General features: G+C 42.8%; 1 protein-coding gene across 3 annotated transcripts in view; it reads left to right on the forward strand.

Moving 5' to 3' along the window:
* The first annotated feature begins 14401 nt into the window (after nt 1-14401).
* The window catches only part of NFE2L2 (nuclear factor, erythroid 2 like 2), a 38914-nt gene continuing 26268 nt past the window's right edge, over nt 14402-27047 (forward strand). For 2 of the 3 annotated variants that reach the window (XM_039494470.1, XM_039494472.1), the window contains exon 1: nt 14402-14695. In XM_039494470.1, the coding sequence (XP_039350404.1) occupies nt 14423-14695 (273 nt within the window). In that variant the 5' untranslated portion in view covers nt 14402-14422. The remainder of the gene's footprint in view (nt 14696-27047) is intronic. The other variant, XM_039494474.1, reaches the window with a different exon arrangement.

Consider the following 27047-nt stretch of genomic DNA (forward strand, 5'->3'; position numbering starts at 1 on the left):
CCCAGGGCAGGTCATTTAGCAGGAATTTTAGATGTGCACAGGACAGGATTAGTTCCCATATGGTTATAGAACTGCAGTAAAGTGGAACAATTTTCAGCTTGTGTGATTGGAGAATATCTGGATGCATATTATAAGACTGTCCTACATAAATGAGGAAAAGTTGAGGTGCCTTTATTATTCTTTTGTTCCACACTTTCTTTCTATGGGGAATTTGCCAATGCAATATCACTGTCTTCCTTTTAAATAAAAAAAGGCAATGGCTGTTGAAAATAGCAATTCCAGTCCTAATAACCACTGGGAAGCATTTCTTGCTCAATTTTATTCTACGTTTTCTACAGCAAGTTACAGTGGATCAGTATATTTGTTTTTGGAGAAATGAAGTAACAGCTGCCCAAATTGAGCTTGAGCACTCCTGAATTTTGAGGTGTTCAAATCTGGAAGACAGGTGCTAGATTCCCTTTCTGAATATTAGCTAAATCTGGAAAGGAAAAGTCAATTTCTGCTTCCATGGTTCAGAAGTGGAGATCCTCCTACATGCCTGGTACTGTATCTAAAGCTGCCCAAGTCCTGTAGTAGAGCCTCCCCTCCCTTACTTATCATTTTAACTTCTGATGGGATCCACATACCTCCCTTGCTAGGCTTCAGATAGAGAGGTGCACTGTCCATTTAGTCCATCCAATTCCTTCTTTGGAGGCTGCAAGGTGAGGTCACACCAGTATCCCTAATCCAGTCTGGGGAAGTCTTCTGAAGGGGATATCTGGGCCAACGCCTACTCCTTAGACATACTACCAGGGTTATCATACATCCGTATTTTCATGGACATGTCCGGCTTTTGGGGTTTTAAATAGCCATCCGGGAGGAATTTGTAAAACTCTCAAAAGGTCCAGGATTTCTCTTCCAATGCAGAGCGCGGCACGGCTGAGAGGGCGGCTCGGCCGGATTGAGCTGCTTGCAGGGGGCCTCCAGCAGCCAGAGCCCCTCCCCTGCTCTCCCCTCCTCTTCTCCTCCCCTCCCCTGCAGCCTCAAATTGATGGCCGGGCCAGATTGAGCCGCTCGCATGGGGCCTCCAGCAGCCAGAGTCCCTCCCCTGCTCCCCGCTCCCCTGCAGCCTCAGCACACCACGCCGGCAGCATTCGGGGGGGAGGGGGCAGCTGTGGCTCCGCGGGAGAGCATGGCAGCATGTATGCAGCAGCGTGTCTGGCGCTGCGTGGAGCCAGACATGCTGGTCTGAGAGGCACGGTAAGGGGGCTGGGGGGTTGGAGAAGGGTAGGGGCTCGGGGGCAGTCAAGGGGCAGGGAGAAGGGGGGTTAGATGGGTCAGGGGTTCAGGGGGGCAGTCAGGGGACAGGCAGCAGCTGGATAGGCATGGGAGTCCCAGGGATTTGACAGGTAGGGGGTGGGATACTAGGGAGGAAGTTGGGGGGGTGTCAGGAGGGGACAGTTGGGGATAAGGAGAAAGGAGGCTTACATGGGGGTGGGGTCCCAAGGGGCAGAGGTCCCAGGAGGGGGTGATCAGGGGACAGGGAGGTTGGATGGGTTGGGGTTTCTGTGACGGGCAGTCGGAGGGAGTGGATGGTGGCAGGGTGGGGCTACCCTCCCTCCCCATGGGGCTACCCTCCCTATTTTTTTAATGTTAAAATATGGTATCCCTACCCTTCACAGTGCAGCTCTCCATTCACAGCAGGCTGCAGCATGAGGTCTCAGCTACCTCACTCCCTCCCCCTCCCCCTCCTATTGGTAGTGGCCAAGGGAATGCTGGGAAATGTAGTTTTTTCCCTGCTCCAGGGCGGGCTCTATAGGCAGGGAGCTAATCAAGGAACTACAGCTCCCAGGGCCCCCTGTTGGTTCTCAGCTCCCATGCTGGATCCCTGCCGCCCCTACAAATGGGCTGCCCCAAGCACATGCTTGCTTTGCTGGTGCCTAGAGCTACCCCTGCCGGCCCCGCTCAGCCCACTGAGTGAATGGAACCCCAGGCCAGCAGCAGGTTCAGCGGCGATTAACTGCCATTAAAAAAAGAAATTGGCTCACGTGCCATCTTTGGCATGCATGCGGTAGATTGAGGACCCCTGTTCTAATGTATACTGTGTGTACTGTACTTTATGGTAATTTTCACTATACGTGATTTTCCTCTTACACGCTGACCTTAGAACCTAACCCCTGCGTAAGATGTGACTCCACTGTAGTGTAAAAAAAAATGTTGGAGCACTGCTTTTTGGCGCCCCCAAATCTTGGCTCCCTAGGTGGCCACCTACTTTGTCTAGTGGTCACAGCAGCCCTGCCCACCATATATGTAAGGACTGGATCCTTTCTGTTCATTTGTGGGGATTATCAGTCTGACGGAGATTGGGCTGTAGCAGATGGAAGGGATCTGCAACCTTCAACCCCCTTCTTGATTTGGGAGACCTAAATAAGGCCCACCGGAGTTGCTCAGGTCAGAGAGTGACTGGAACAGAAGATGCTGGGGGCAGCTGTTACAGCTGATAGTCCCCACAAAAAATGTGAAGTGGGATGCGGCAAGGAGACTCCTAAAAGTTGATGTTTATAATAAAAAGGAGACATCTGAGAAATTAAAAGGCAACAAATTTAAAACTAAGAAAAAGCAATACACAATTAATCTGTGAAACTCACTGCCACAAGGTATCACAGAGCTCAAGTGCTTAGTAAGATTTTTTAAAAGTTGTGCATTTATATGAATAATGAAAAGATCCCCAATTAGTTTAGTCCACATAAAATTTCATAAGGGATAAAAACCTTCACAATTCAGGACATAAATCAACCACCAACCTGAAATTAGGAAGTAACTTCCCCTACAGGCAGGTTATTACATAATTGTTCATTATGGGTTTTTTGGCAATTTCCTCTGAAGTATCTGGTAATGGCTACTGTCAGATCACTGGTGGATCTGGTATGGCAGTTCATATTACTAATAGGATTTATTTAATTGTTTTTTGTGATTTATGTTTACTCATATTTATTTCCTGCACCCTATTCTCTATTACTGCAACTCTTTCCCCTTTCATCATGATGACTTTAGTTAAGTTTACTCTTTTCTATTCTATCATAAACCCTCCTGAACTTTAAACAACTTTGCATTTTCCAGGAAACTAAGGCAGAGTCCCAGGAACAGAATTTGTTGAAATGCTAGACAACCATTTATCTAAGTTTGTAGTGTAAAAACTGCTATTTTAACTGAAGGAAACAGCTCAGATTTTCAATAGAGATTAGTCATTTTAAGTGTGCACAGTAAACTGCTTAGAGATACTTATTTGTTTAGTTGCAGGGCTCCCAAATGTCCCTGCTTTCAGCAACCAGCCTGCTATAGGCCTGCTTGTTCAATTCACAGTATGTTCACTAATGTCCAATTCAATACAGTACAACATCAGGAAAACAATTATCACTTCACATTCCCATGAGCCTGCTTTTGTCAAGCTATATATCTTCAACTTCCATCATTGACAGGCAGTTTGTAACCCAAGAAAATACAACAAAAGTAGTCACATTAGTAAACCAGGGCATATTTACTTAGTAAATGTAATATCAGTTTTCAAAAGAAAGCAAAAAGAATGATGCTGGCCATTAGGGTCATAAGAGGTCTAACTTCTATTCCTGGTAAAATAATACAGCTAACATTGAGAGATAATCACTCAACACCTTGATGATAGTGGACCCATGAGCAATAAGCACTATGAATTTATGAAGAATAAATCTTGTCACACAAACTTGATTGCTCTTTTTTGACAGATTTATAAATGTCATAGATGAAGGGAAGGCTGTAGATGTAATACACTAGGATTCTGAAAAGGATTCATACTATTTTGAAAAGGATTCATACTATTCCCATAGTATTTATGGGAATACTATGGCTGCCCTCACTGCAGGGTGTTGCTGTGGTACACCAGGCCCCTAAATGTCTGGCAGTGTGCTCCATGTCCCAGAGGCAAACACTGTAGGTGCATCAAGCACTAGGCTCTAGCCAGTGGGTCAACATTAACATTGATCAGAGTCTGGGGAAGTAACGGGATTATTTTACTGGAGCTACCAGAGATAAATGGACCAATTATTGTAGACCAGGGGTCGGCAACCTTTCAGAAATGGTGTGCCGAGTCTTCATTTATTCACTCTAATTTAAGGTTTCACGTGCCAGTAATACATTTTAACGTTTTTAGATGGTCTCTTTCTAAAAGTCTATAATATATAACTAAATTATTGTATGTAAAGTAAATAAGGTTTTTAACATGTTTAAGAAGCTTCATTTAAAATTAAATTAAAATGCAGAGCCCCCTGGACCGGTGGCCAGGACCCGGGCAGTGTGAGTGCCATTGAAAATCAGCTTGCGTGCCGCCTTCAGCACACATGCCATAGGTTGCCTACCTCTGTTGTAGACACTTTAATCAACCCAGTGGTAGCTAACCCAGCCCTTGGCACAGCCCAATAATTGGTTATAGAAGTAACCAGTGAGTCCTGCAAACCACACATTAAATTGTGTCATGTATCCTACTTCCAAGTATCCTCCTGCTGCTACTAATAGTGCTCTGCCAGCAAACTGTTTTGCTGCCTGCAACCCAGCCTTCCTTATACTCTCAACTCCCAGACTGCTGCTCCAGTTTACACATGGCCTCGCTCTCTCTCTGGCCTTGTCTACACTACGGGGGTAAGTTGACCTAAGTTACATAACTCCAACTATGTGAATAACGTAGCTGGAGTCGATGTAGCTTACGTCGACTTATTGTAACGTCTACACTGCACTGGGTCGACGGGAGACACTATTCCATCAACTAGACTCTTCACTAGACCTGCTAAATCTACCCCTAGTGCATCCATTGCCACAGCATCGATCCCTGGTAAGTGTAGACATGCCCTCTCCCTCTCTGACTGGCCCTTTTGAGCTCAGGAGGCTGCTACTTCCTTTTCCTATACTCTCTACAGGCAATATATTGAACTGAGTAACATAGTGCCATCTAATGGCTAGATCCCTAGCTCTGCCAGCATGGAGGAGAGGTACCCAGTAATGAACTAGCAGGTTCATTACAAGACCGTAATATAAATTGAAAACTGGCGGAAAGACTGTAAACAAATGTACTGAGTTAGGAGAGGTATTTAATAGAGTACTGCAGGATTTGATGACAGGTCTGTTTGTTTGTTAACATCTTCATCAATAATCTGGAAGGGGAAGTAAATTGCATCAGGTCACTGACCTTTATAGATAATAGTAAATTGAAAAGAGCTGCAAATGCCAGTGAAGACAGAGACATTATAAATGGGATTTAAAGAGATTACTAAAAATATACAGAAAATAACAAAATGAGAGTTAATATGGAATTATGCACATTGATAAATCTAAAGACTAATAATCCAAAGTTAGTTAATACAAGGGAGTAACCTGGAAAGCAGTAATGCTAAAAGAGACCTAGGTGTGAAAGAGATAGCAGGCTAGACATGAGTTCGCAATATGATATGGCTAGGAAAAAAGGCCAGTGTAGTTTAGCTCTGTATATAGAAAGGTATCACAGCATCGAGTAGGAAGGTCAAAATCCTTCTCTTTGTGACCCTGAATTTAAGCACTGAAAAGGATGACACCTTTGCTTATTCTTGTGCCAAAACATAGTCTGTGCTCATGCTTATGTTTGAGCAAAATATCCTTGCTCCTAGCTGAGCACTACACAGGAACTTGCAGGGTCCAAGCCAATAACAGTCTACAGATATTTCATGAGTGTGTAAACCAGGCATCAAGTGGAATTATTTAGGATGGGACTAGGGGATGTAAGTTAGAAGTAAACAGTTAAGTTAAAAGGAAAATTCAGATTGAATATTAAGAGAAATTTCCTGAAAGTGAGATCCTTTATAGGCTGTGGAACAAGGAAAGCAGATAAAACCCCATCACTTTAGACACAGAAAACTAGACTAGACAAAACATGAGGGGAAAAGCACAGACACAGAGATGGATGAGCCTGGATGACTTAACAGTGAATTTGTATCTCTGACTGATTATTGATACCCTTGTATCGCTGTGCAGGATACAGGGATATCAATAATCAGGGGTTGCAATACACTTCAAACAAGCTGACCAATGCTTGGGTAGCAGAACAGTTAAAATATATTGGAGGGAGATGTAATGACTGGGGCCTGGGCCAAAGACAGCATCAGGTTCCAAGTCGAAGGTCAGAGCCAGAAGGAGCAGGAGAAGAATCAGGTGCCAAGCCAGGGACAACATCAAGTACTAGCCAGGGGTCAGAGCCAGAGACAAAGTAAGGGGTCTTTGTCGGGCATTTTAAAGATGTTTCCTACATAATCAGTAAATTGCAGACTGTGAGCACCATTAGGGAGGGGGAAGGAGAGGGTTGGCGCAAACAGCCAATAAGCACAAGGGAGAGAGAAAGTCCAGAGAGACTAACATTAATGTGGATTAAGGTATAGTGTAAAATTAAATAAAGCACAATCGCTATTTCTGAATAACTCTCTGTGTAGATACTCTTATTCCAAAATAAGAGTGCCTTGTTTCTGTTTAGCTTAATCCACTTTCAAAGTGGGTTAAGCTAAACAGGATGGAACAAGGCATGCTTATTCCAGGGCTGCCCAGAGGGGGGCGGAGGGGGCAGTGGGGCGATTTGCCCCAGGCCCCGGGCCCAGCAGGGGCCCCCACAAGAATATAGTATTCTATAGTATTGCAACTTTTTTTTATGGAAGGGGCCCCTGAAATTGCTTTGCCCCAGGCCCCCTGAATCCTCTGGGCAGCCCTGATTTATTCTGGAATAAGTGTCTAAGCCCTGGTCTACACTGTGTGTGTGTGTGTGGGGGAAAATCGATCTAAGTTATGCAACTTCATCTATGTGAATAATGTAGCTGAAGTCGACGTACTTAGATCTACTCACTGCGGTGTCTTCACTGCAGTGAGTCGACTGCTGATGCTCCCCCGTCAACTCCGCCTGCGCCTCTCGGCCCAGTGGAGTACAGGAGTCTACGGGAGAGCACTTGGGGGTCAATTTAACGTGTCTAGACTAGACTAGACACGATAAATTGACCCCCGCTGGACCGATCACCGCCCGCTGACCCAGCGGGTAGTACAGCCATACCCTTACACACAGAGTTATGCAGGAATAGAGCTCTATGTGTAGACAATCAGTTCATAAATCCTCAGATATACTGATGCTGTCTAATATATGCCCTAGGTCACCTGAAGTAAAACAAGAATTAGGATTCCAGTCAGGTAAAGGAGTGCAGATTAGATCATTTATTACCTGCAGAAGCCAGGACATTAAAACACTCAAGCATTTCCTCAGCAAGCAGTGAACGAGGCAGTTCCTTAATACAATTACCTCTGTATAATTGGAAACTAAATCAATGATGACTGTATGATTGGAATATTACTTTAAATAATTTCATTTTTATTACACTATTTTGTTGGTACATTGTACCACCAAATAGGTTATTCATTTTCCTGTTGATTTTGATTTGTGTGTGCATATTAAAAAAAACCCACATTTTCAACCTTTCTAATTTTCTAGGGTACATTGTGCATTGCTGTAATTACTTAATCTGAAGTATATTAAAACAAAAGATACTTGCTGCATAACTGTGGGCAACAGAGCTCCTTGGCAGCTAGAAGGCAAACAAGAACTTTCTCCCCATCTCTAGACTACAGTGTTGTTGGGAGAGCCTTGCTCCTCCTTCCAGAGATGGAAACGCTGCCAGTGGCCTCCTTCGCCTCCTCCTGAAAACAGCAGTTTCAAGATGTTGGAAGAGATAATGGGAAGAAAGGCAACAGGCAGCCCACTTCTTCCTGTGGAGAGTGCAGGTCCTGGCAGGGAAGCTTCTACTGGCAATAGATACAATGGCCATCTTGACTGAGGGCATTCTTTGGCTTCAGTCACACTGAAAATAATGGGCTTGGGTCCCCTCTCCTACCTTGACAAACACACCACTCACTTCAAGACAGTAGGAGTTAGGGTGGAGACTGCTGGTTGCTTTGCAAATCCTCGGGAATCTGGAGGGCATTGCAGCAATGTTCCTAGCCACAGCACTGCCATTAGAATTGATATGCCTGTGTGGAAAAATGTTGTGCCTGTGTAGAAATACAAAAATGTTGAAAGTGAATACAGCAAATTTGACAAGACTATTTTTTTAAACTCAGCATGATTTTGTGCAAGTCAAGGACAGCTCAATAACAGAGAAACAAACACCCTTTTTACTTATTACAATGTTATCAAGTTAACTCCTTGGCAATAGGAGCAGAATTTTTCTTCTATAATGTCCCCTGCTGGCAAAAACTGTGCATGGAAGCGGCAGTTTAAAAGAATTACAACCAAATTCTTTTCAAACGAAAACTAGTCCATTGAGCAGAATAATTTGCTAGTGCCAGGGACCATCACAGCCGATGGATACGGCCATAGCAGCAGTCATTTTTCAGTGTGAATAAAGAAGGGGACAGTGCAGTGTTCCTTTAGTGGCTTCTAAAATTCTATCACAAAGCAGTGAATTGTCCTCACAAATCCTTTTAGTGATTTCAAATATGCTAGTCTCAGGAAAGACAATTCTTGTTCTGAAGGGGTTTTAAAATCTAAGGTTTAAAGTACACAACACTTGAATAAAAAAGAAAGCCTGAGGATCACAAATCCAAAAAATCCCACTCCTGATCCCTGGGCTACAAAGTGGGTGGGACCAGCTAGGAAGGGATTGGGCCCAGGGCCTGCAAAAGATGCATTGTTTCTGACTGGGCAGAATTTAAAGCTGCTCTCCCCTGATGGAGAATGGCAGCAGCTACATGCTCCTGTGGGAGAGTAGGTATGGCACACCATCATACTGACAGGTGTGAATAAAGTCCTGCCTCTTTTGTGTTATAAAGTTATTGCCATCATGGTGCCACACTTTCTGAGAAATCTTGTCCTGTGCTAACAAACGAGGAGAAAGAGATCACACAGATATGCTTGGTCTCCCATTAATAGTAGGATAGGGTCTTTCTCAAGAGGTTAAGAAAAGGAAGCACCTACTGCATCTTGGCCACATGAGGACATGGTCTGTCAGATATGGAGCACATCAAGCTACATTGTGGTAAGCAGCTCATTTGCCACATCTGTGAGATCCTGCCTTGACACAGCAGGGTGGCTTTTGCATCATATGTGTGGTTGTCCTCACTCTCCCAACTCCCTGTCTTGTCCAGTTCCTTCAATTAAAGATAGAACTTTGCCTCATAGTGGAGTTTATATAAATCTTTTTACATTGAACCCCCTTCTCCCCACCAATATTTTCCCAGTGATGTTATGGTGATCAATTTGAAAGTTAACAGTTTGTTAAAAATACAACATCAGTAAGCACTTCCAACACAAAATCACAGATCTCAAATTAACCAAGGGCAAAACTGGGAGGTCACTGCTCAGTCAGTTCTCAGGCAAGACTCTCATTAATTTCAATTAGAGTTTTACCCCAGTAAGGATTTCAGAATCTATCTCAAGCTTCTTTCAGTAGCTTGAAATAATTTTAAGCAAAGTTAATTTCTTCTATTATTCTTTTATTTGAAAATATACAAACTCACAAGTCTTTTTTAGTTGTACGTTTTAAGCAGTAGATGGCACTGGTGGTTTCTACCTTCACAAATAATATTGTTTCTATATTGTAATTATTGTGAACATTACTCAGGCCCTTTAGAAAACAGAGTTTCTCCAAAGGCCTCTTATGCTATAACTTTAATCCAGAAATACCTCAAAATAAATGTTTCCATTTTATAATTGCTAATCTTGTCTTTAAAAAATCAGAGACAATATCTGCCACTGCTTGCATCCGAAGAAGTGGGTATTCACCCACGAAAGCTCATGCTGCAAAACATCTGTTAGTCTATAAGGTGCCACAGGATTCTTTGCTGCTTCTACAGAACCAGACTAACACGGCTACCCCTCTGATACTATCTGCAAACACATTCCAATCAACAGAATAAAGTATTTTATTTAAAACAATGCTGCTCAAACTGAAAAAAAATAACATTTTTTAATTGAAACTCTACATAGTTGGGAAAAATTTAATGCCAGAACAAAAATATAGAGAATAAATAAAAGGAGACAATGGAGAAAATGTAAATTGATGTGTTTTTTATAAATACTTGATAAAAAACCTGCATATGCTATCATACATTTAGTGAGCTTGATTCTTCCATAGAGCATCAACTTACATGGCCCTTGTGCACATGCTCGTTAGTACACAAACACACCTGCTGCAAATCTTCTAGCAGTAACATCTATTTACTGATCTACATTTTTAGAAGCTTATCACTGTGGTATAAGAACTGAGTGTGTAGCTCAAAAATTAATATCAGCATGTGCAGGTAATGGAATTTATACATGCAAACTGTATTAGCTACATGCATAGCTACACATCGAAATGTGAGGGGTGAAAAGTGCATGTACATTTGTGTGCATCAACAAAATTTCATATCTAGAAGTGGAGACCAAAAGTCTTATATTCAGGCCCTGTATGTATCTGCCTCTGTAGAGATATATTATTTTATCACAAAAAAAGCTGAATGCTCCTCAAGGATTATTTCTGGGATTGAAAAAGTATCAGGTAGAAACACTTTCTTTAAAAAGCTTTAATTTGAAGAACAGAAAAATACTAAGGGTCAAGTAACAAGCAAACTGGTAGAACTTCATGTCCAAATGCCTCAGACTATTTAGTCTACTCAAATGACAATACACCAATAATTTTAATAAAGTTATAGTTCACACTTCATACAGCTTCTTTCATTGAGAAAGATCCTAATATAGTTTCCCATGGTATAGTGAGAATGGTGTAGTGTGATATGACAGTTAAATTAAAATGAGATTGGGATGGCTGCATTACTTGTAAGTGGTGAAGGCCAAAGGGTGCCTGCACTGAGGGTGTGAAGACAAGGAGAGGAAGAAAAATAAATTAAGCGAGAAACGCAAACTAAAATATATATTCAATGCTTCTTTATCTGGCCTGGCCAGAAAGTATGCTTCCCCTTTTATCCTCCCCACACTCTCCAAGCAAACTGTTTCCCAGACTCTACATAGCATTTCTATACTCTGATACAATATGTATACCAACTCTAATGGCTCATATTTGCTTCTTTTCGCTATTTGTACAACTTTCTATTCAATGGATCATGTGGGAAGGACACCTATGCAATTTTTCATGCACAGATACTTTCTGTTATTTGTTTTGTGCTTCCTGGTGCTGTTCTTTTATTATACTGAAAAACTCGATAAATGGTATTCAGTAAAACTATCATGTTCAAGGAGACAGTCTGGAACTGGGAGCAGTTGGAGTCAAAAGGGTTTTTAACTACTGACAGGCCTTTTCCCTTTGTAAAGCTCTGTTTCTCCAGGTTTTCCAACATTCAATCTGGTTTCAACTGCCAGTGGGGTCATTCTTGGATCAGAGCAAACTGGAATTGACTAGGGAAAGGAAAAAAGTGACTTAACTTTTTTGCTCCTGGTCCTCCATCACAATTGCTGTGGTGCTCTCATGCAATATTTCTCCTTGAAATATTGGGCATAGCATAACCAGAATGTTTGTGTATTCTGCTCGAAAGCTTGTCTTTCTCACCATGTAAAGTTGGTCCAATAAAAGATATTACCTCACATACGTTGTCTCTCTAATACCCTTGCACTGACACAGCTACAATAACACTGCATAGACATACCCAGTAACATTCAGTGATAAAACATATGTATTCTCCTTATACATAACTAATATGTTCAGTGACACTGCAGCATGTTCTATCTGAATTACCATAGCAGAGCAGTGTATTCTAGATAAAGGTACCTGGTATATTTAACAAAGGAGAGTCATGTAATTAAGGCATTCTGATTATAGTTTGTGTTCTTCAACTGAATGTATAAGATATATATAATTACATTGAAGGCTTTCTATTTTTGTAGTAAACACACATCAGAGACATCATGCTAGTGAAAGAAACAAGGGAAACATGAAATTCTATTTTCTGGAGTGATTACAGTGACAAATGTCTGATGATGATAATAATAACAACAGGAGTGGTGTAAACACACCAAACACTATAATATTAGAGAGACATAACATCAAATTCCTGCAGTTTATGTAAGCCTCATATCAAACAATGGGAATATTAAGGTTTGTGGTGAGAAACTTTAAACTTTGCACTGGTGTGGCTCACCTTGGTTTTTCAAACCAGGGAAGCTGCATCAGGATACTAGGACAGCACATCTGTGTTAGACATTTGCACAGCTGCAAATCCTCCAGTTAAAAGAAGACCTTAGTTAATGCTTGCAAAGTACTCTGAAGAAGAAATTCACTATATAAATGCTATGTATAATTCACATAGAATCTTATTTTAAAAAATAAAATAGATATTTTCAGCTGTTCCAGATTTAAATGACAAACAGGAAATTCAATCTCTTTTCTCTTTCCATGGTCTCAGATCTATAAATCTGACACTATGTACATTCATTTGTATGTTTTGTCCCAACAGAGCAACACACTTTATTATAGTAGACATGAGAGGATTAAATAACACAGTGACCTAGATCACTTAGAACAGGTATATGCACATTAGTGGAGCCACATTTTCAGTAGTAGCAGAGCAAAGATGGGTGATGGGGTCATTAGTGGTGCCACCTTCAAGTATATTTATTGGCTTTAAAAGGAGCCACACATATACCTAAAGGCCACCATTAAGTCCACCACCATGTATGCATTATGGATACTGATCCTGACCTGTTATAACTTTATAACAAATAACAACATCTTGCATTCTTATAGTGACTTTCACCCCACAGGATCACAAATTTAACAATACAAGATTTACTTTCACCCACCGCTGAAATACACAAACTTCTACAGTCATACACACCAGCTGTTTAACAGAATACAGCAACATTTGAGGTCAAGAAGTGAAGAATACTGTCTCAGATTTAAATTTCAGAGGGAATTAAAGCAGGAAGAATGTAATTATCTTTGTTGGAAATTAGCCAATGTACCAGGATTAATGCTTCTATTCTTCTGAAAAGTGCTGTGGGATCTTTAATTATCAAAAGTGGTCAGGACCTCATTTGAAAGATGGCACCTCTGCCAAAATAGCTTCCTGTGCTGGGGCACTGCTTTAGGACTAGTAACAGTGCTACCTACTAAATCTACAAACACTTTCAGAACTCTGGGGGTTCTCCTAGAGGCCTCTCTTCCAGGAATTGAATGTGCATAAATTGTGAGACCTGGTGTACAACTGAGGGTCCAGCATAACAGAACACCTCCCAGGGTAATGTCCTCAAACCTAAAGCTATGGACTTAACTCAGACTGAGTTTTTCTTTACCTTCCATTATCTTCTGTGAAAACAGGCAGCAAAACTGCACCATGCACACTTCTTCATGGAGGTATGTCCATATATGCCTTGATGTACAGCTTCATATTGCAAGCCACAGCTAAACAGCACTGGATTTCTAGGAGTAGAAATAAAATAATGTTGTAAAGTAATACTTCTTTGGTGGGTTGCAAGCAACCAAGCAAAATTAGAGCTGTGGGGAAGGATCTAGGAGAATCATTCAGAGCACTCCTCTCCTATGGGTGTCTCAGGAGATCCCATTATGGTTATCAGTTTATATTAAAAGTTTTGAGAAATGTGTTGCAATTTCCATAGATTCCCTCCTCTCCTATTATCATGCCTGGTGCTTCCATGGTAGCTGCCATATTAGTTAACAACTGTGGGGTGAGATCTGGTGGGAGTGAGAGATTCCTTTTCCTCTCCAATTCTATTAGAAACTCCTGTGAAGGTTACTAAATTAGCTCAGAGATGTGGAGAGGGATTTGATGGGACATGGAAGGATCTAGTGGGGTGTGATGGTGAAGGGATCTGATGGGATGGGTGGGAAAGGATCTAGTATGATCTGTAAGGAGCTGATCAGTTGGGGTGTGGCATGATCAGCTGGGAAGGTATCCTGTGAATCTGCTGGGTTGTGATATATTGGGATGGGGGAAATGGATCTGGTGCATTGGAATCTGCTGAGATTAAGCAGGCAGAGATCTGTCAGATCTGGTGGAGATGGGATGAGTAAATTGGGGAAGATTTGATAAATTGTGGCAGGATCTGGTGGGGATAGGTTGATAAAGGATCTGATGGGGAAGCAATGTGGTAGGCATGGCGTGGGATCTGGTGAGCTGGAATTTGAGGAGAGATCTGTTGGAATGGGGAGGGATCTGGGAATAACTTGATGTTTGTGGCAGAGATGGGATCTGATGGGGGCGGGTGGTTCTTCTGGGGATAGATAGGAGAGGATGGGGCCGGGTGTGTGTGTGGCAGAGATGGGAGGAGAGAGGAGGGGGCCGGACGCGCTGCTTTGTAGCAGGGCTCTGTGGGGACAGGCAAGTTTAGGGCAGGCAGGGCCTCGGACGGGGTCAGGTTGGTTGGTGACAGGACAGGGATGCGGGGCGGGGCCGAGCCAGCATGGCCTGTCACCCCCTCGCTGCTCCGTGTGGCCGCTGTTGCCGGGATAAGGGCCGCCTCTCCGCCTCCTACGGCCGTGAGTGGCTGGGGCGAAGGCGGGGCGGAACGGGAGGCGGCTCGCTGTCCCAGCCGTCCGCGTCCGGGGCCGCCCGCTTCACTCCCCCCAGCAGCGTCGAAGCGAGCAGCGGGACAGTGAGCGAGGGTCGCCGCGCCGGGGTGTCTGTGCCCGCTGCCGCCAGCATGATGGAGCTTGAGGCGCCGCCCGCCCCGCAGGTGAGAGCCGGGACCTGGACCCCGGGCCGGGCCCCTCTGCCGGGGGGGGGGGGATGCTCCGGACCGGGAGCCCGGGGTGCCGCCGCCCCCGCCGCCCTGAACTGGGGGCCGGTTCCGGCCGGGTGGTGACACGCCGGGTCACGGGGGGCTGCTGGGTGTCAGGAGAAGCGGGGGTGGAGCAGAAGCGGCGGCCCCGCCCCTGCTCACGGGACCTGCCCGGCTTCCCCCGGCTCCGGGAACGTGATGAGTCACTGGGGCCGGCTGGGGGCAGGTTGGTGCCCGATGGGTCCCGGGAAAGGCGGGCAAAGCACGGTACCTTCTGGGCCCCAGGGCCAAGGGAGGAGCCAGGCGCGGAGCCCCCTGCGCTCCTGGGAAACTGTCGTGTCAGGGCGGTGGGTGCCCAAAACTAGCGGCCGCTTCTTATCTTCTGAGAGCTTGGAACTTACCCTTTTGTGACTCGGTTTCCCCATCTGCACCATGTTGCCCCTTGGAAGAGGCTTGAAATGTGGGTCAGGCAAAGCCAGTAACAGCCACCTGTGGTGCCAACAAATCTTGTACACGGGCTGCCTCGCAGGGCAAGAGGCCGTGGGAGGGTCAGGAGTGGACCCTCCACACCCTCCCACTTCTAGTCAGCCTCACCTCCCAGAGATGTAGACCAGATCCTCTTGATTTCCTGAAAATCTATCGACTGAGGAAGCTAGGGTGAGATCAAAATGCCCTGTGAGTGAAATACCTTGCAAAGCTTTCAGTTTTAGCTGTAAGGGATAGTAGCCATAGCAAGCATTATTTTCAAAGAAAGTCTCTCTACCCTCAACAGATTTTACTAAATCTAAAAGACTATTTCTTTTACTACATTCCCACTTCCCTCAGCATGCACTGTAACAGCTGACTCCTTTCCAAATTTTACTACAGCCTTGGAAATCTTAACTACATTATTTTAGTACCTGGCAACATTCAGGATAGCTAGTGTGTGTAAGAGAGATTGCAATGCTGATTCTGGGCAGTGGCCCTCAGATGCTGGAACTGGCTTGAAGTTGTTTCCATCATACACAGGGTTTACAGTTTGGTTCAATAGCTCTCAGCACCTCCATTACACAAATTGTTCCAGCACCCCTGGTGGCCCTCGAGACCCCATGGATCTGTGTGATATTTAGTCTGTATAAAATATAAAACATGTCACTGTGCTTGAATTTTGAAGGCCCTACATCTCATATTCCTTATTTGGATGAATTATCTTAGTGTGGGTGGCTTTTGGCTTTAGTTGAAAGTTGATTGTTGTCTGTCACAATTTCCCTGAAAGGGCCCTTTCCGCTCTATAGCGTGCAATCCTTAGTGTGCTGAGCCAGGAACAAGTTGGAGCTGTTGCACAATCATTTAGTTCCCCAGGGCTGTTACGTTTTTGGAATTAGCCTTTCAAGTGGAGCTTCAAAATCTGTAAACCAGCATATATAGTTCTGTGTTGCTTTAGCTAATTTAAAGGGTAGAGGGTATAATCTCTGTGTTATCTGAACATAAATTTTAAACATTAAAAATTCTTTCAACTATTTTATGCTAGCTTTTTTATCTCATGTTTCTGCATAAAATATATGTAGTGTTGAGTGGTTTCACTCCATAACAGGTTTCTTCAGGGGTATAAAATGACATTCTGTTTCATAATCTTGTGCTACCAAATGTATCAATTTTCTAAACGCTGAAAAAATTAACCTAAGTTATTTCACTCCTCTATGGAAAACTGTAGTTTTTTAAAGGGTGGAGAGAATAGTTGAAAAGTAAACAATTTTTTTCTCCAATTTTAGTTTACAGGTGTTTTATGTTCATTTTTTCCCTTCTTGTTTATAGGGAAATATGTGGAATAAATTTAGGAGTAAAAAGTTTGTATTTTAAATTTTATGTCCTGTGTTTAGGTTCATTCTGATCTTGGTCATAAGGACTGTACTTGTACAAACATTTAGATAACACAGTGGTGAGCATATGTATGTTTTTTCAGGGGCTAGGTATCCTGCACCCTTTCTTTAGGGCAGTGGTTCTCAACCAGGGGTATATGTACCTCTGGCAGTACACAGAGGTCTTCCAGCCGGTACATCAACTCATCTAGATATTTGCCTAGTTTTACAACAGGCTACATGAAAAGCACAAAGTCAGTACAAACTAAAATTTCATACAGACAATGACTTGTTTATACTGCTCTATAGACAATACGCTGAAATGTAAGTACAAGATTTATATTCCAATTGATTTATTTTATAATGTAAAAATGAGAAAGTAAGCCATTTTTCAGTAATAGTATGCAGTGACACGTCTGTATTTTTATGTCTGATTTTGTAAGTGAGGTGAAACTTGGGGGTATTCAAGACAAATCAGACTCCTGAAAGGGGTACAGTACTCTAGAAAGGTTGAGAGCTACTGTTTTAGGGGATAGCATCCATTCACAAAGTTTCAGCTACACCTTTATGCCAGTATCACACAAATCTACCTCCCCACTCTTGACCTGTCTCCCTCTATCTAACTTTGCTTCTTTTCTCTCTGTTCATATCATTTAAAAATTCCACCTGGGCCTTCATCATCTCTTAACTTCGCTACTACAACTGCCTTGTGTCTGGCCTCATTCTTAGTTGACACCTATCAGTTCCTTGCAAAATGCTGCTGCTAAGGTCATTTTCTTGGCTTATTTTGACTGTCAGCCCCCCTCCGAATTCCTCCTGGTACTACCTTGTGCACTGCATCAAATTCAAGCTTTTTTTGTTCTCCTCTTTAAAGCCTTTAGCAACTATGGGCTTCTCTACACTTACAACACTGCAGTGGCACAGCTGTGCTGATGCAGTTGTGCTGCTATAGTGCTTAATGAAGATGCTACCTATGCCAATGCGTGTCCCATTGGCATAGGACTCTACCTCCCTGAAAGGAGGTAGCTGTGTTGACAGGAGAAGCCCTCTCATCGACATAACGCTGTCTACATGAGGAGTTAAATTGGTTAAATACATTGCTCCAGGAGTGGATTTTCCAGAACCCTGAGCAACATAGTTATATAAGTTTGTAGCGTAGACCAGGGCTATGCCTCCTCCTATTTATCTACTTTTTTTTTTTAAATCTTCTTGTATCACCCTTTGCTCTGTCAGTAATGCTAGCTTTCATTGCCTGCTTGCCCACCTCTATAAGTGACTTCATCCTTTGTTCCATGCAGCCTCTTAAACATGTAATACCTTTCCCGAACTGGTCTGCAGAGCCACAAATCCTCTCTTCCTGAAGACCTACTCTTTGTTTAGCTATTCTAATACATTGTCATATTTTTATGGTGTAATAAAACTAATGCTTAAATTTATTACATGGAAAATTCTAATATATTTTTCTATAAAATATTTAAATATATAACAAGGGATGGGGAAGGTATATTAAAAAACAGTCAGTTTAATCACTTGATTTCTGTGAGCCAGCAGAACCTGAGTTGTGTCCCCTCAAAGCAATATGTCCACTTGTTTGGGGAGGGACAGGGCAGATGTCCAAGCAGCCAGCAATCCCTGCTCCATAAAGGGCCTGTGGGCAGGTGACATAGCTCTAAAAAGTAAATGTTAAAGACCCAGGAGGGAATGGGACCAGGATGGAGCCCCAAATAAATTTTTAAGTTGCTTCCTTCTGATACAAACCCCAGGAGAGGGAATGATAATAACGCTCTCTGCATTATTCTTGGGATGAATTTTACTTGTGTGTAGGAAGATGAAAATGGCTTTTTTGCTATTAAACACTAACAGGTAGTTGAAAATGCTTACTGTAGATAAGAGTACAATGAAATAAGTGTCAAGTGCTTCACTTCTGAAAGATAAGATAAAGGAATATTATAAGATTTGTGATGGGCCTCCTTTAAAGGTCATGTTGGATGACAGATAACATTGGATTAAATGGAGATATAGTGGTGTATACCTCTTGTGGCTTTGTAAGGTACCCAAGTGAACTTAACAAATGATACTGACATCAAGTTTTGAGCATCATGATGGGAAGAGTGGAAAACAAGTACCTTCCCAATATGATTAAAGTTGTGAGGAAGGGAGTGCTATGTAGTTAAGAGTTTAGACTGGAGTGAGACCAATAGTAAAAACTGGTAAATTGTCTCAGAAAATATTAGAGTATTTTCATAGGGGAATCTGTTTTTTTTTTCCCCTGGCAAAGTATCCTGAAGAATATGGATCTGCTGTCATGCTATCTGTATTACAGAAAGCTTTTACCAAGTTTTTACTAAGAAAATTACTCATCAAACTGTTGGATTTTAACTAAATTGCCAACTAAATGAATTTTATTTCTGTCTCATATCTTCATGCTAGATCACCTTCATATAAGTAGGGCCTTACCAAATTCATTTCACAGGCATAGGATTTTAAAAATTGTAAATTTCATTATTTCAGCTATTTAAATTTGAAATTTCACAGTGTTGTAATTGTAGGGGTCCTGACCTGAAAAGGAGTTGAGGTGGGAGGGAGGGTTGCAAGGTTATTATAAGGGGGGTTGTGGTACTTTTACCTTTACTTCCGCACTGCTGCTGGCAGCGGCACTGCCTTCAGAGCTGGGCAGCTGCAGAGCAGCAGCTGCTGGCTGGGAGCCCAGCTCTGAAGGCAGAGCCACCACCAGCAGCAGTGCAGAAGTAAAGGATGACATGGTATGGTATTGCCACCCTTACTTCTGCGCTGCTGTCTGCAGAGCTGGGCCTTCAGTTAGCAGCCACCACTCTCTGGCCACCCAGCTCTGAAGGCAGCAGTGCAGAAGTAAGGGTGAAATGGTATGGTATTGCCACCCTTACTTGTGCGCTGCTTCTGGCAGGGTGCTGCTTTCAGAACTGGGCTCCCGGCTAACTGCTGCTGCTCTCTGGCTGCCCAGTTCTGAAGGCAGCGCCAATGTAAGGGTGGCAATACCATGACCCCCTAAAATAACCTTGTGACCCTCTTGCAACTCCCTTTTGGGTCAGGATCCCCAGTTTGAGAAACGCTAGTCTCCCCCATGAAATCTGTATAGTATAGGGTAAAAGCACACAAGACCAGATTTCACAGGGGAAGACCAGATTTCATGGCCCATGACGCGTTTTTCATGACCGTGAATTTGGTAGGGCCCTACATATAAGAGAGGGACTTCAGGAGAAGACAAACAAATATATCCTGTAGGCATTTATGACATTAATTAACAGATCCTAGTGAGCACTCCTTCCTGGCCATCTAGTAGGACTGCTGTGAGGGGAATCCAAGCGTCTGTGCTCTGGATCCCCACAGTGTTTCAGGCTCCTGAAATCCAAATGGAGTCCAGCCACTGTCCCAATGTCTGGGTCCCTGGGCACACTCTCAGGGTGCAGATCTTCTCTGGCACTCCCCTCCGAGTGTCAGAACCTGCTATCCAGCTGCTGTGCTCCTCTGGATGCAGTACTGGCCCTTCAGACTTCCCAGTATTTAAACACACCCTTCCAGAACTCCACATTCTCAGCGGCATGCAGCAGTCTGTACACTCATTTTGTTCAGTCTAATATATTTATGCTCTTTATATTTAATCATGAAAGAACAGGAAAATATAGATCATATACAATAAACCATTCTAAATGCAATGTCCTTCACTAGCTCACCCTTCCCTTGGGAGTCCTGGGGGAATTATCTGTGTTTGTCAGGTATGATCCTCCACCCCTCTGCCTTCCTTGCCCCTGCAGCATAGATCATAGATTATTAGGGTTGGAAGGGACTTCAAGAGATCATCTAGTCCATCCTCCTGCTCAAAGCAGAACCAATCCCCAAATCCCCCCCTGAAGGATAGAACGCACAACCCTGGGTTTAGCAGGCCAATGCTCAAACCACTGAGCTATCCCTCCTCTAGTCTCTGTCATCTTAATCTGGTGCAAAATGATCTCTACCTCAGCTCCCTAGCCTGCATCTGTGCTGGCACTCAGAGCAAGGCACTAGGGAGCTGGGGCCTTGCTGTCTCCAACTGAGCCGCTCAACTTCTTTCTTTCTCTTATCCCAGAAAGATGACTTCCTCTCCTCTGACCCCTTCTTGCCCTTGCCATTCCCTTACTTCCCTTTCAATCACCCCCTCCTTGACCTTCATCCTCCCTACTGCCTCTTCTGTCACCCATAACTCCTGCTTATTGCCCCCCTCCTAGCCCTGCCCCGGCAGTTGAGTGCAATGCCCAGCCTGTTACCATGGGACGGGTGCTCCCGGCAGGCAGCTCTGATTCCCCTGTCAGCTCACTGTGTACTCTGTCCTTCATGTTTGCCTGGAACAAAAGGGGAGCAGGAACTTATCACATAAATGTGTTTTCGCAGCCAATGCTTTTCCCTCCCTTGGCATGTCTGGGCTGCTTTGTGATTATGGGGTTGCTCAGCAGTGCTGGGCTGTGCAGGCTGTCAACACTGGTTTGTTATTGTAGGGTCACTTGTACTCAGTGATTTATTATTGTAGGGTTGCTCAGGAATGTTGAGTTCCTGGCAATTTTATTTTTCTTTAAATAGAGAAAATAAGAGGATTAAAGCCTTTTGATTTGGGGAAAAACTGACCCAGATTCCCAAGGGCATTGGTTTTGGAGGAAGAGATGGAGAGGCTCCATGCCTGCTGCTATGTACAGAGGTGGATCCAGGCCTTGCCTAGGAGGCACAGAGCAGATCATGTACAGAACACCCCAAATCCTCGAGCAGGTGCTGGTGTCTCCAAGAACTGGTTTGCTGGATGCTGTGCCCCTAAGCTGGTTCCCCCCAGAGGGAAAAGGCCCCACGTCCCATTCCCCATCTTGGGGCTGTATTGGATCCAATGCTCCCTAGTATCTAAAGCCACTTATCCCATTCTTTGTGCCTTCTGCTCTTCCCCCAACTTCACACAGTAATGGAACAGTTCTATTTTCTCTTATTCTCTTGTGCTGGTGTTTTGTTTTTTTTTGTTCCAGAATGTTTTTGTCTGCAGCTCTGGGCTTCAGAGACAGTACATAGACCTTTGGGGTGTTATGTGCTGATGATCCTTCCCTTCCCCCCACTGGGAGACTGAGAAGTGGTTTCTCAGCAGCCCAGGGTCCTATTGTTATTGTTCAGTATTTGTTTTGGGGAGTGGTCACAGTGTGCCAGGTGCTGGGGTGTGGGCCCTTTACTGCAGTTTTCCACGGATTCTCCTGACTAATGTCTGTTCTAGGATGGGAGTCCAGAGGGAATAGGGTGACCAGACAGCAAGTGTGAAAAATTGGGACAGGGAGGGCGGGCGTAATTGGAGCCTATATAAGAAAAAGACCCCAACATTGGGACTGTCCTTATAAAATCAGGACATCTGGTCATCCTAAGAGGGAGGTTTGTGTTGGGGAGGGAGTCCCTTGCTGCTTCCAAATGGGCAGACAGCGGTCTCATTGCAACTCAGCTCAGTCTGGTGCAGAAAGGCCTGGAGGAGAGACCTGTTCTCTGTGTGTAAGTGGCGTGTGTGTGTGTGTGTGTGCGTGTGCGTGTGTTGTGTCTGTGTGAAAGAGAGTGAGGGTAAGCACATGCATGGGTTGTATTGCTGAATGGGGGTTGCATATGGGGGTATCTGATTTGGAGTTGTCTTTGTGTGTTGGTAGGAGTCTCTGGGATTGTGTGTTCTGCCCTGTGAGCTCCTTTATAGACTTCTCCTCTCCTTCTTTTGTTCTGCCCAAAACACCCTCCCTTCCGACAGGAGGAGGAAGCCTCTTCTCCCAGGTAGAGCAAACCTATTGTCCCAAGGTGTTTTACTTTGAATAGATGATCATTGAGTACTGATCACTCACCATAGTCTCTGGCCTGGCAGAGACATGAAACAACCCTGGTAACTCGTAGGGGATCCATCATACATGACTGTAATTTCAGGATGTAGTTTCTGAAGTGGTACAGACAGAACCCCCATTTGTTACACTAACAGAGAACTTTTGAGTCAGTGAAAAAGGGCCTCACCGTTATCCCTTGACAGTGGAATTCTACAGCTATATGTCATGTGAGGATAAGTGTTAAAATCTGAATAAAGCCAGGTCTCTAAGAATAAGGACAAAATGTAACAGAGTAGAGGAGGGAAGAAAACACAATCTCTAAAAAAAAAATTGGTACCCAAACTTTAGAAAGTGTCCATTAGTTGTGGGTGTCCCCAGTTTAGTGTGTTCAACTTGAGACGTAGCTCTTGTCTACACTAAGAAAATTTACAAACCAAACAAAAACTCACTCCTTCAGTGAAACCAGTGGAAGCTGTAATGTAGACAAGGCTCCAGGAGTCTCTGATGTATTTAATTGTTTCTATGGGTCTAAGTATAATGTTGATAAAATACCAGAAGCTGCTGTAGTGTTGATAAAGCTCTAACTCCCACCAGTTCAAATAGGCAGGATTTTTTTGTTATTATCCAAAATGTGTACACAGTCCTGTGTCCTGCTGAGAATCTGCAACTACAATTGAAATGAATAGAGGTGTGAGTGCTCAGCACCTCTTAAAAAGAACTCAAGTTTAACACCTAAAGTTAGAGATGTTTGGCCTAAATTACTCATTTGAAAAATGTTTTCAAGAGACCAAACTGGGAGGAAAAGAAAACATTCAATGTAGGCAAGGAGCAGCTGGATTATCTCACATGCATGCAAGAACTACAGCCATTTTTATGGTACTGTGTGGGAGGTTTGTGTACATTTCCCATCAATGTTTCAGAGGGAAGAATAAGTTTGGCTCCTTATCCCCACCTTTTTTGAAAAAGTGGGGAAAATTTACATTGGCTCTCAATCAACAATGGAATATTCCCTGCTCAATCATAACGGCTAAAATATGTAACTGAAAATGAATGACTGATCAAAATAAAATAAAATACTTACAAACTGTACTATTTCCCATACCCAAAATCTGTGCTTTTCTTTTCTGTTGGGTCATTTCCCTTTAGAACTCACCAAAAACAGAGTATTTACTGTTTGGAGGATAGTGTTCCCTTTGCGGTCCTAACCAGAATCAATTTAGTAAGCCAGGGTGGGTAAAGGTATTAGGTTCCATGGAACTTGAGAAAATTCTGTGGAATAGATAGGACCACCTGTTTTGAGAAACACTGGAAGTGGAAGAAGAAAATTCGAATGAACACCTTGATTGATCGGTCCTTCAGCCCTTGTATAGATTGTGCCGATCACAACACATCTTCCATTCTTCTCATATCCTGGCCTTCCTTCTCCATGTGCGGCCATGTCTTTTCATGATAAAATCTTCCCATCTCTTCGGAGATCGGCTGAGTGGTCACTTCAGTTCCTGTGGGTACTACTTGGCAACAGCTGCAGTCCATCAATTGTCAGTGAGCCTCGCTATATGCCTGGCCCGTCACATTTTACCGTGCCTGCTCTCAACGACAACATCCTGCACTCCACTTTGCTATCTGATCACTTCATTGGGGAGTCTGTCGCAGATTGAAATTCCCAGAACTATCCGTTAGAGTTGCGACTCCTGTGTCTTCGTCAGTGCCCATGTTTCACTGCTGTACAACATTGCTGGTAGTATTGTTGAGTTGAAGAGGCTGGCGCATGTTGCCTTGTTGATTTCCGCTCCCCCCCCACCCCCGAAGGACATCCTTGATAGAATTGAATGCGCACCAACCTGCTTTCTTTGAGTTCACCTCCCTGATCGTGGGGCATGTTAATTTTTTGGCCCAAATAGACACATTGCTCAACTTCTTTTATTTGTTCTCCCTGAATTGTTATTTGGACTTTTGGCAAGGTATCAGAACGGCATAAATTTCATTTTGAAGCAGTTAATTTTCAATCCAACTTGGCTGCTTTTTGTGTTGAGTTCTCACAGCATTTTCTGTAGTTTGATAGTATTTTTGGCAATCAACACAATATCATCCGTGAATCTGAGATGGTTTAACTGCTCTCCGTTGATGTTGATTCTACCCTTCCAATTCATCCACTTCATTACCATTTCGAGGCAGGCTTTGAAGAGTTTTGGTGAAACTGTGTCTCCTTGTTTCACACTTACTTCCCTTCACATCCCAGTTAAGAATCAAATAAAGTTATATCTGTAGTGCAGTCAGAATTTCCTTCCTTTTAATAGTTTGATATAGTTTGTGTCAATGTCCTGCTCGAGCTTTCAACACTGCATTGATCTCTGTGCTGTCAAACACTTTTTCGTGGTTGTGACTAAGGCAATACATGAAGGGAATTCGTATTCCCTTGAGCATACCAATAGCTGGTTTATAGTGGAAAATATGGTCCATTGTGCTGAAATTCCTTCAAAAGCCTGCCTGCTCTCTCAGCTGTTGCTCGTCCAGACTCTGTGAGAGTCAGTTTATTATTTTGGTAAACAGCGTATAGAAGTGAGAGCAGGCATATTGGACGATAGTTCTTTAGATCTTTACGATTGCCCTTGTATAGCGGAATGGTATTGGACTCCTTCCAGCTAGATGGTATCTTCTGAATTTCCACGGAACAGCAAAACCTCTGAGCAAGGGTTTCGCAGAGGTCTTAGCCTCCAGCTCTTATAATTTTGATTGTAAGTCCATCTTTACCTGGGGCTTTTCCTTCCTTCATTTGGTGAACTGCATGTCAAACTTCTCTGACAAGGACTGGGAGTACATGCTCATTGGTCTGCTGAAATATTGGTACTGGGACATTTATCTGAGACACAAACAATTCAATGTAGAAATCTTTGCAGACCGCTTCCATCCCTGTTCTCTCAATTACTAGTTTTCCGTCCCTGTTCTTCAGCATCATTATTGTTGACCTGTATAGTGTCAATTCCCTTTTGCATTTTTTGAGGCTTCTGCAATCTTCAGCCATCTTTAAGATACGAGACTGTCTTAATAAACAACGCCAGTTTGTTTTATTTAGTTTACAGAAACATGGTAAACTGAGATACCTAAGAAGGAAGGATGTTTCTCCATTAGATATTAAAAAAAAGAAAAAAAGAAAAGACTATGCATTTTCTTCTTATAACATCAGAGCTATGCAATTTTATTTTTTTAATGGAAAGGGAGGAAATAAGATTTCATTTTAACTACTCTGTAGCAAGATTGTTGCCTGTCTTGACTATAGAATTGGTACCATACAATGCAGTTTCTAATCAATGTTATTCATTAACAAACACATTCACACATCTTTCTGCATCTGTATATTAAACCAAAGAAAGTAGGGGTGTCAGGAAACGTTTAGTTATGTAAAAATGACTTTGGGTTGGGTGAAGGTAGGGTTTTAATTTGCTTTTGTATCTGCCATGTCTGCTTTTTTTTCCCTTTCTCTTTGAAATGATGCAAAGATAAGCTTAGTATTGTTAAACCATTGAGTATAAATGTGCCAGCTTGTGAAGGTGCGGTGTATTTACAGTAATTGTATTGACTGAAGCTTAGTGGAGCACAAGTCTCAACAGTAACCCTGTTGGCATGAATTAAATATTAATCCCTTGCTGCTGTGTTTGAATTGCAATCAGCAAAAAGTCCTCCAAAGTCACCAGGTTAATCACCTAGTTAAAGTTTGTTTTGGACTTAAAAAGCATCACTTTCCAACCCTAAATAATGTATTTCTTTACTTTAGCAAGTTCTAAAAAAACAAAAAACAAAAAACAAAACATTTTGTTTTAAAAATATATCAAAAAAAGGAACAGAAGTTTGACAGAGAAAGTTAAGATTGTATATACAGGATGTGGCAAAGAGCAAATTTTGGTAAATGGAAAGTCACAACAAATTGTACAGATTCTTTTTCTTTGTAGTACTCTAGTTTAACAGGTTTTGGAAAAAGTTCATCTACTGCTTATGCAACCTTTCTACTTAGAGCAAAAAGAGTCAGGTAAGAGTAGTTGAACACCTGAAACTGTAAACTTGGCATTTTCAAAAGCAGACTGATTTACAGTAGAACTTTTTAATACTGATCAGTATTAATCAACCTAATAGCCTTATTACATGTTTGTTTTACTAAGCTAAGCGATTACATCAACCAGTAAGAAATGTGGCCAATAGAACTATCAGTGGTACATAATTATATAACTACATTAAAACATGAAAGCTTAGTCTGAAGATAAAATGAGCAAAGGAGTTTGGAGTTAAAGTACGTAATGTGTTTTCAATATTTTTTTACTTAGAGTTGGAGTTTGGACAGGAAAAAGCAATGGCAGCAACAGTCACTCCTTAACTGTTGGTAATATGTTTACTAACCATAAACTTAGGTATTGCTCAAGTCTGAGAATAGTAGGTTACTGTACACAATACGGTAGTGAAGCATGAGCAGTGAACACTTTAACTCTGGATTTTTTTTAAATTAATTTTTAGAATTTTTATAAAAAGAGGAAAGTAAAATGAAAAAAACATTAGAACAAGAGGAAAGTATGCATTCCCCAAAGGAGTACACTGTTTTACTTTCAGCTTGTATCTTTGTGACCCAGGAGTACATGTTTTAAACAA

This window comes from Mauremys reevesii, linkage group 11 (genome assembly GCF_016161935.1).
Source record: "Mauremys reevesii isolate NIE-2019 linkage group 11, ASM1616193v1, whole genome shotgun sequence".
In the NCBI taxonomy this organism is placed as follows: domain Eukaryota; kingdom Metazoa; phylum Chordata; order Testudines; family Geoemydidae; genus Mauremys; species Mauremys reevesii.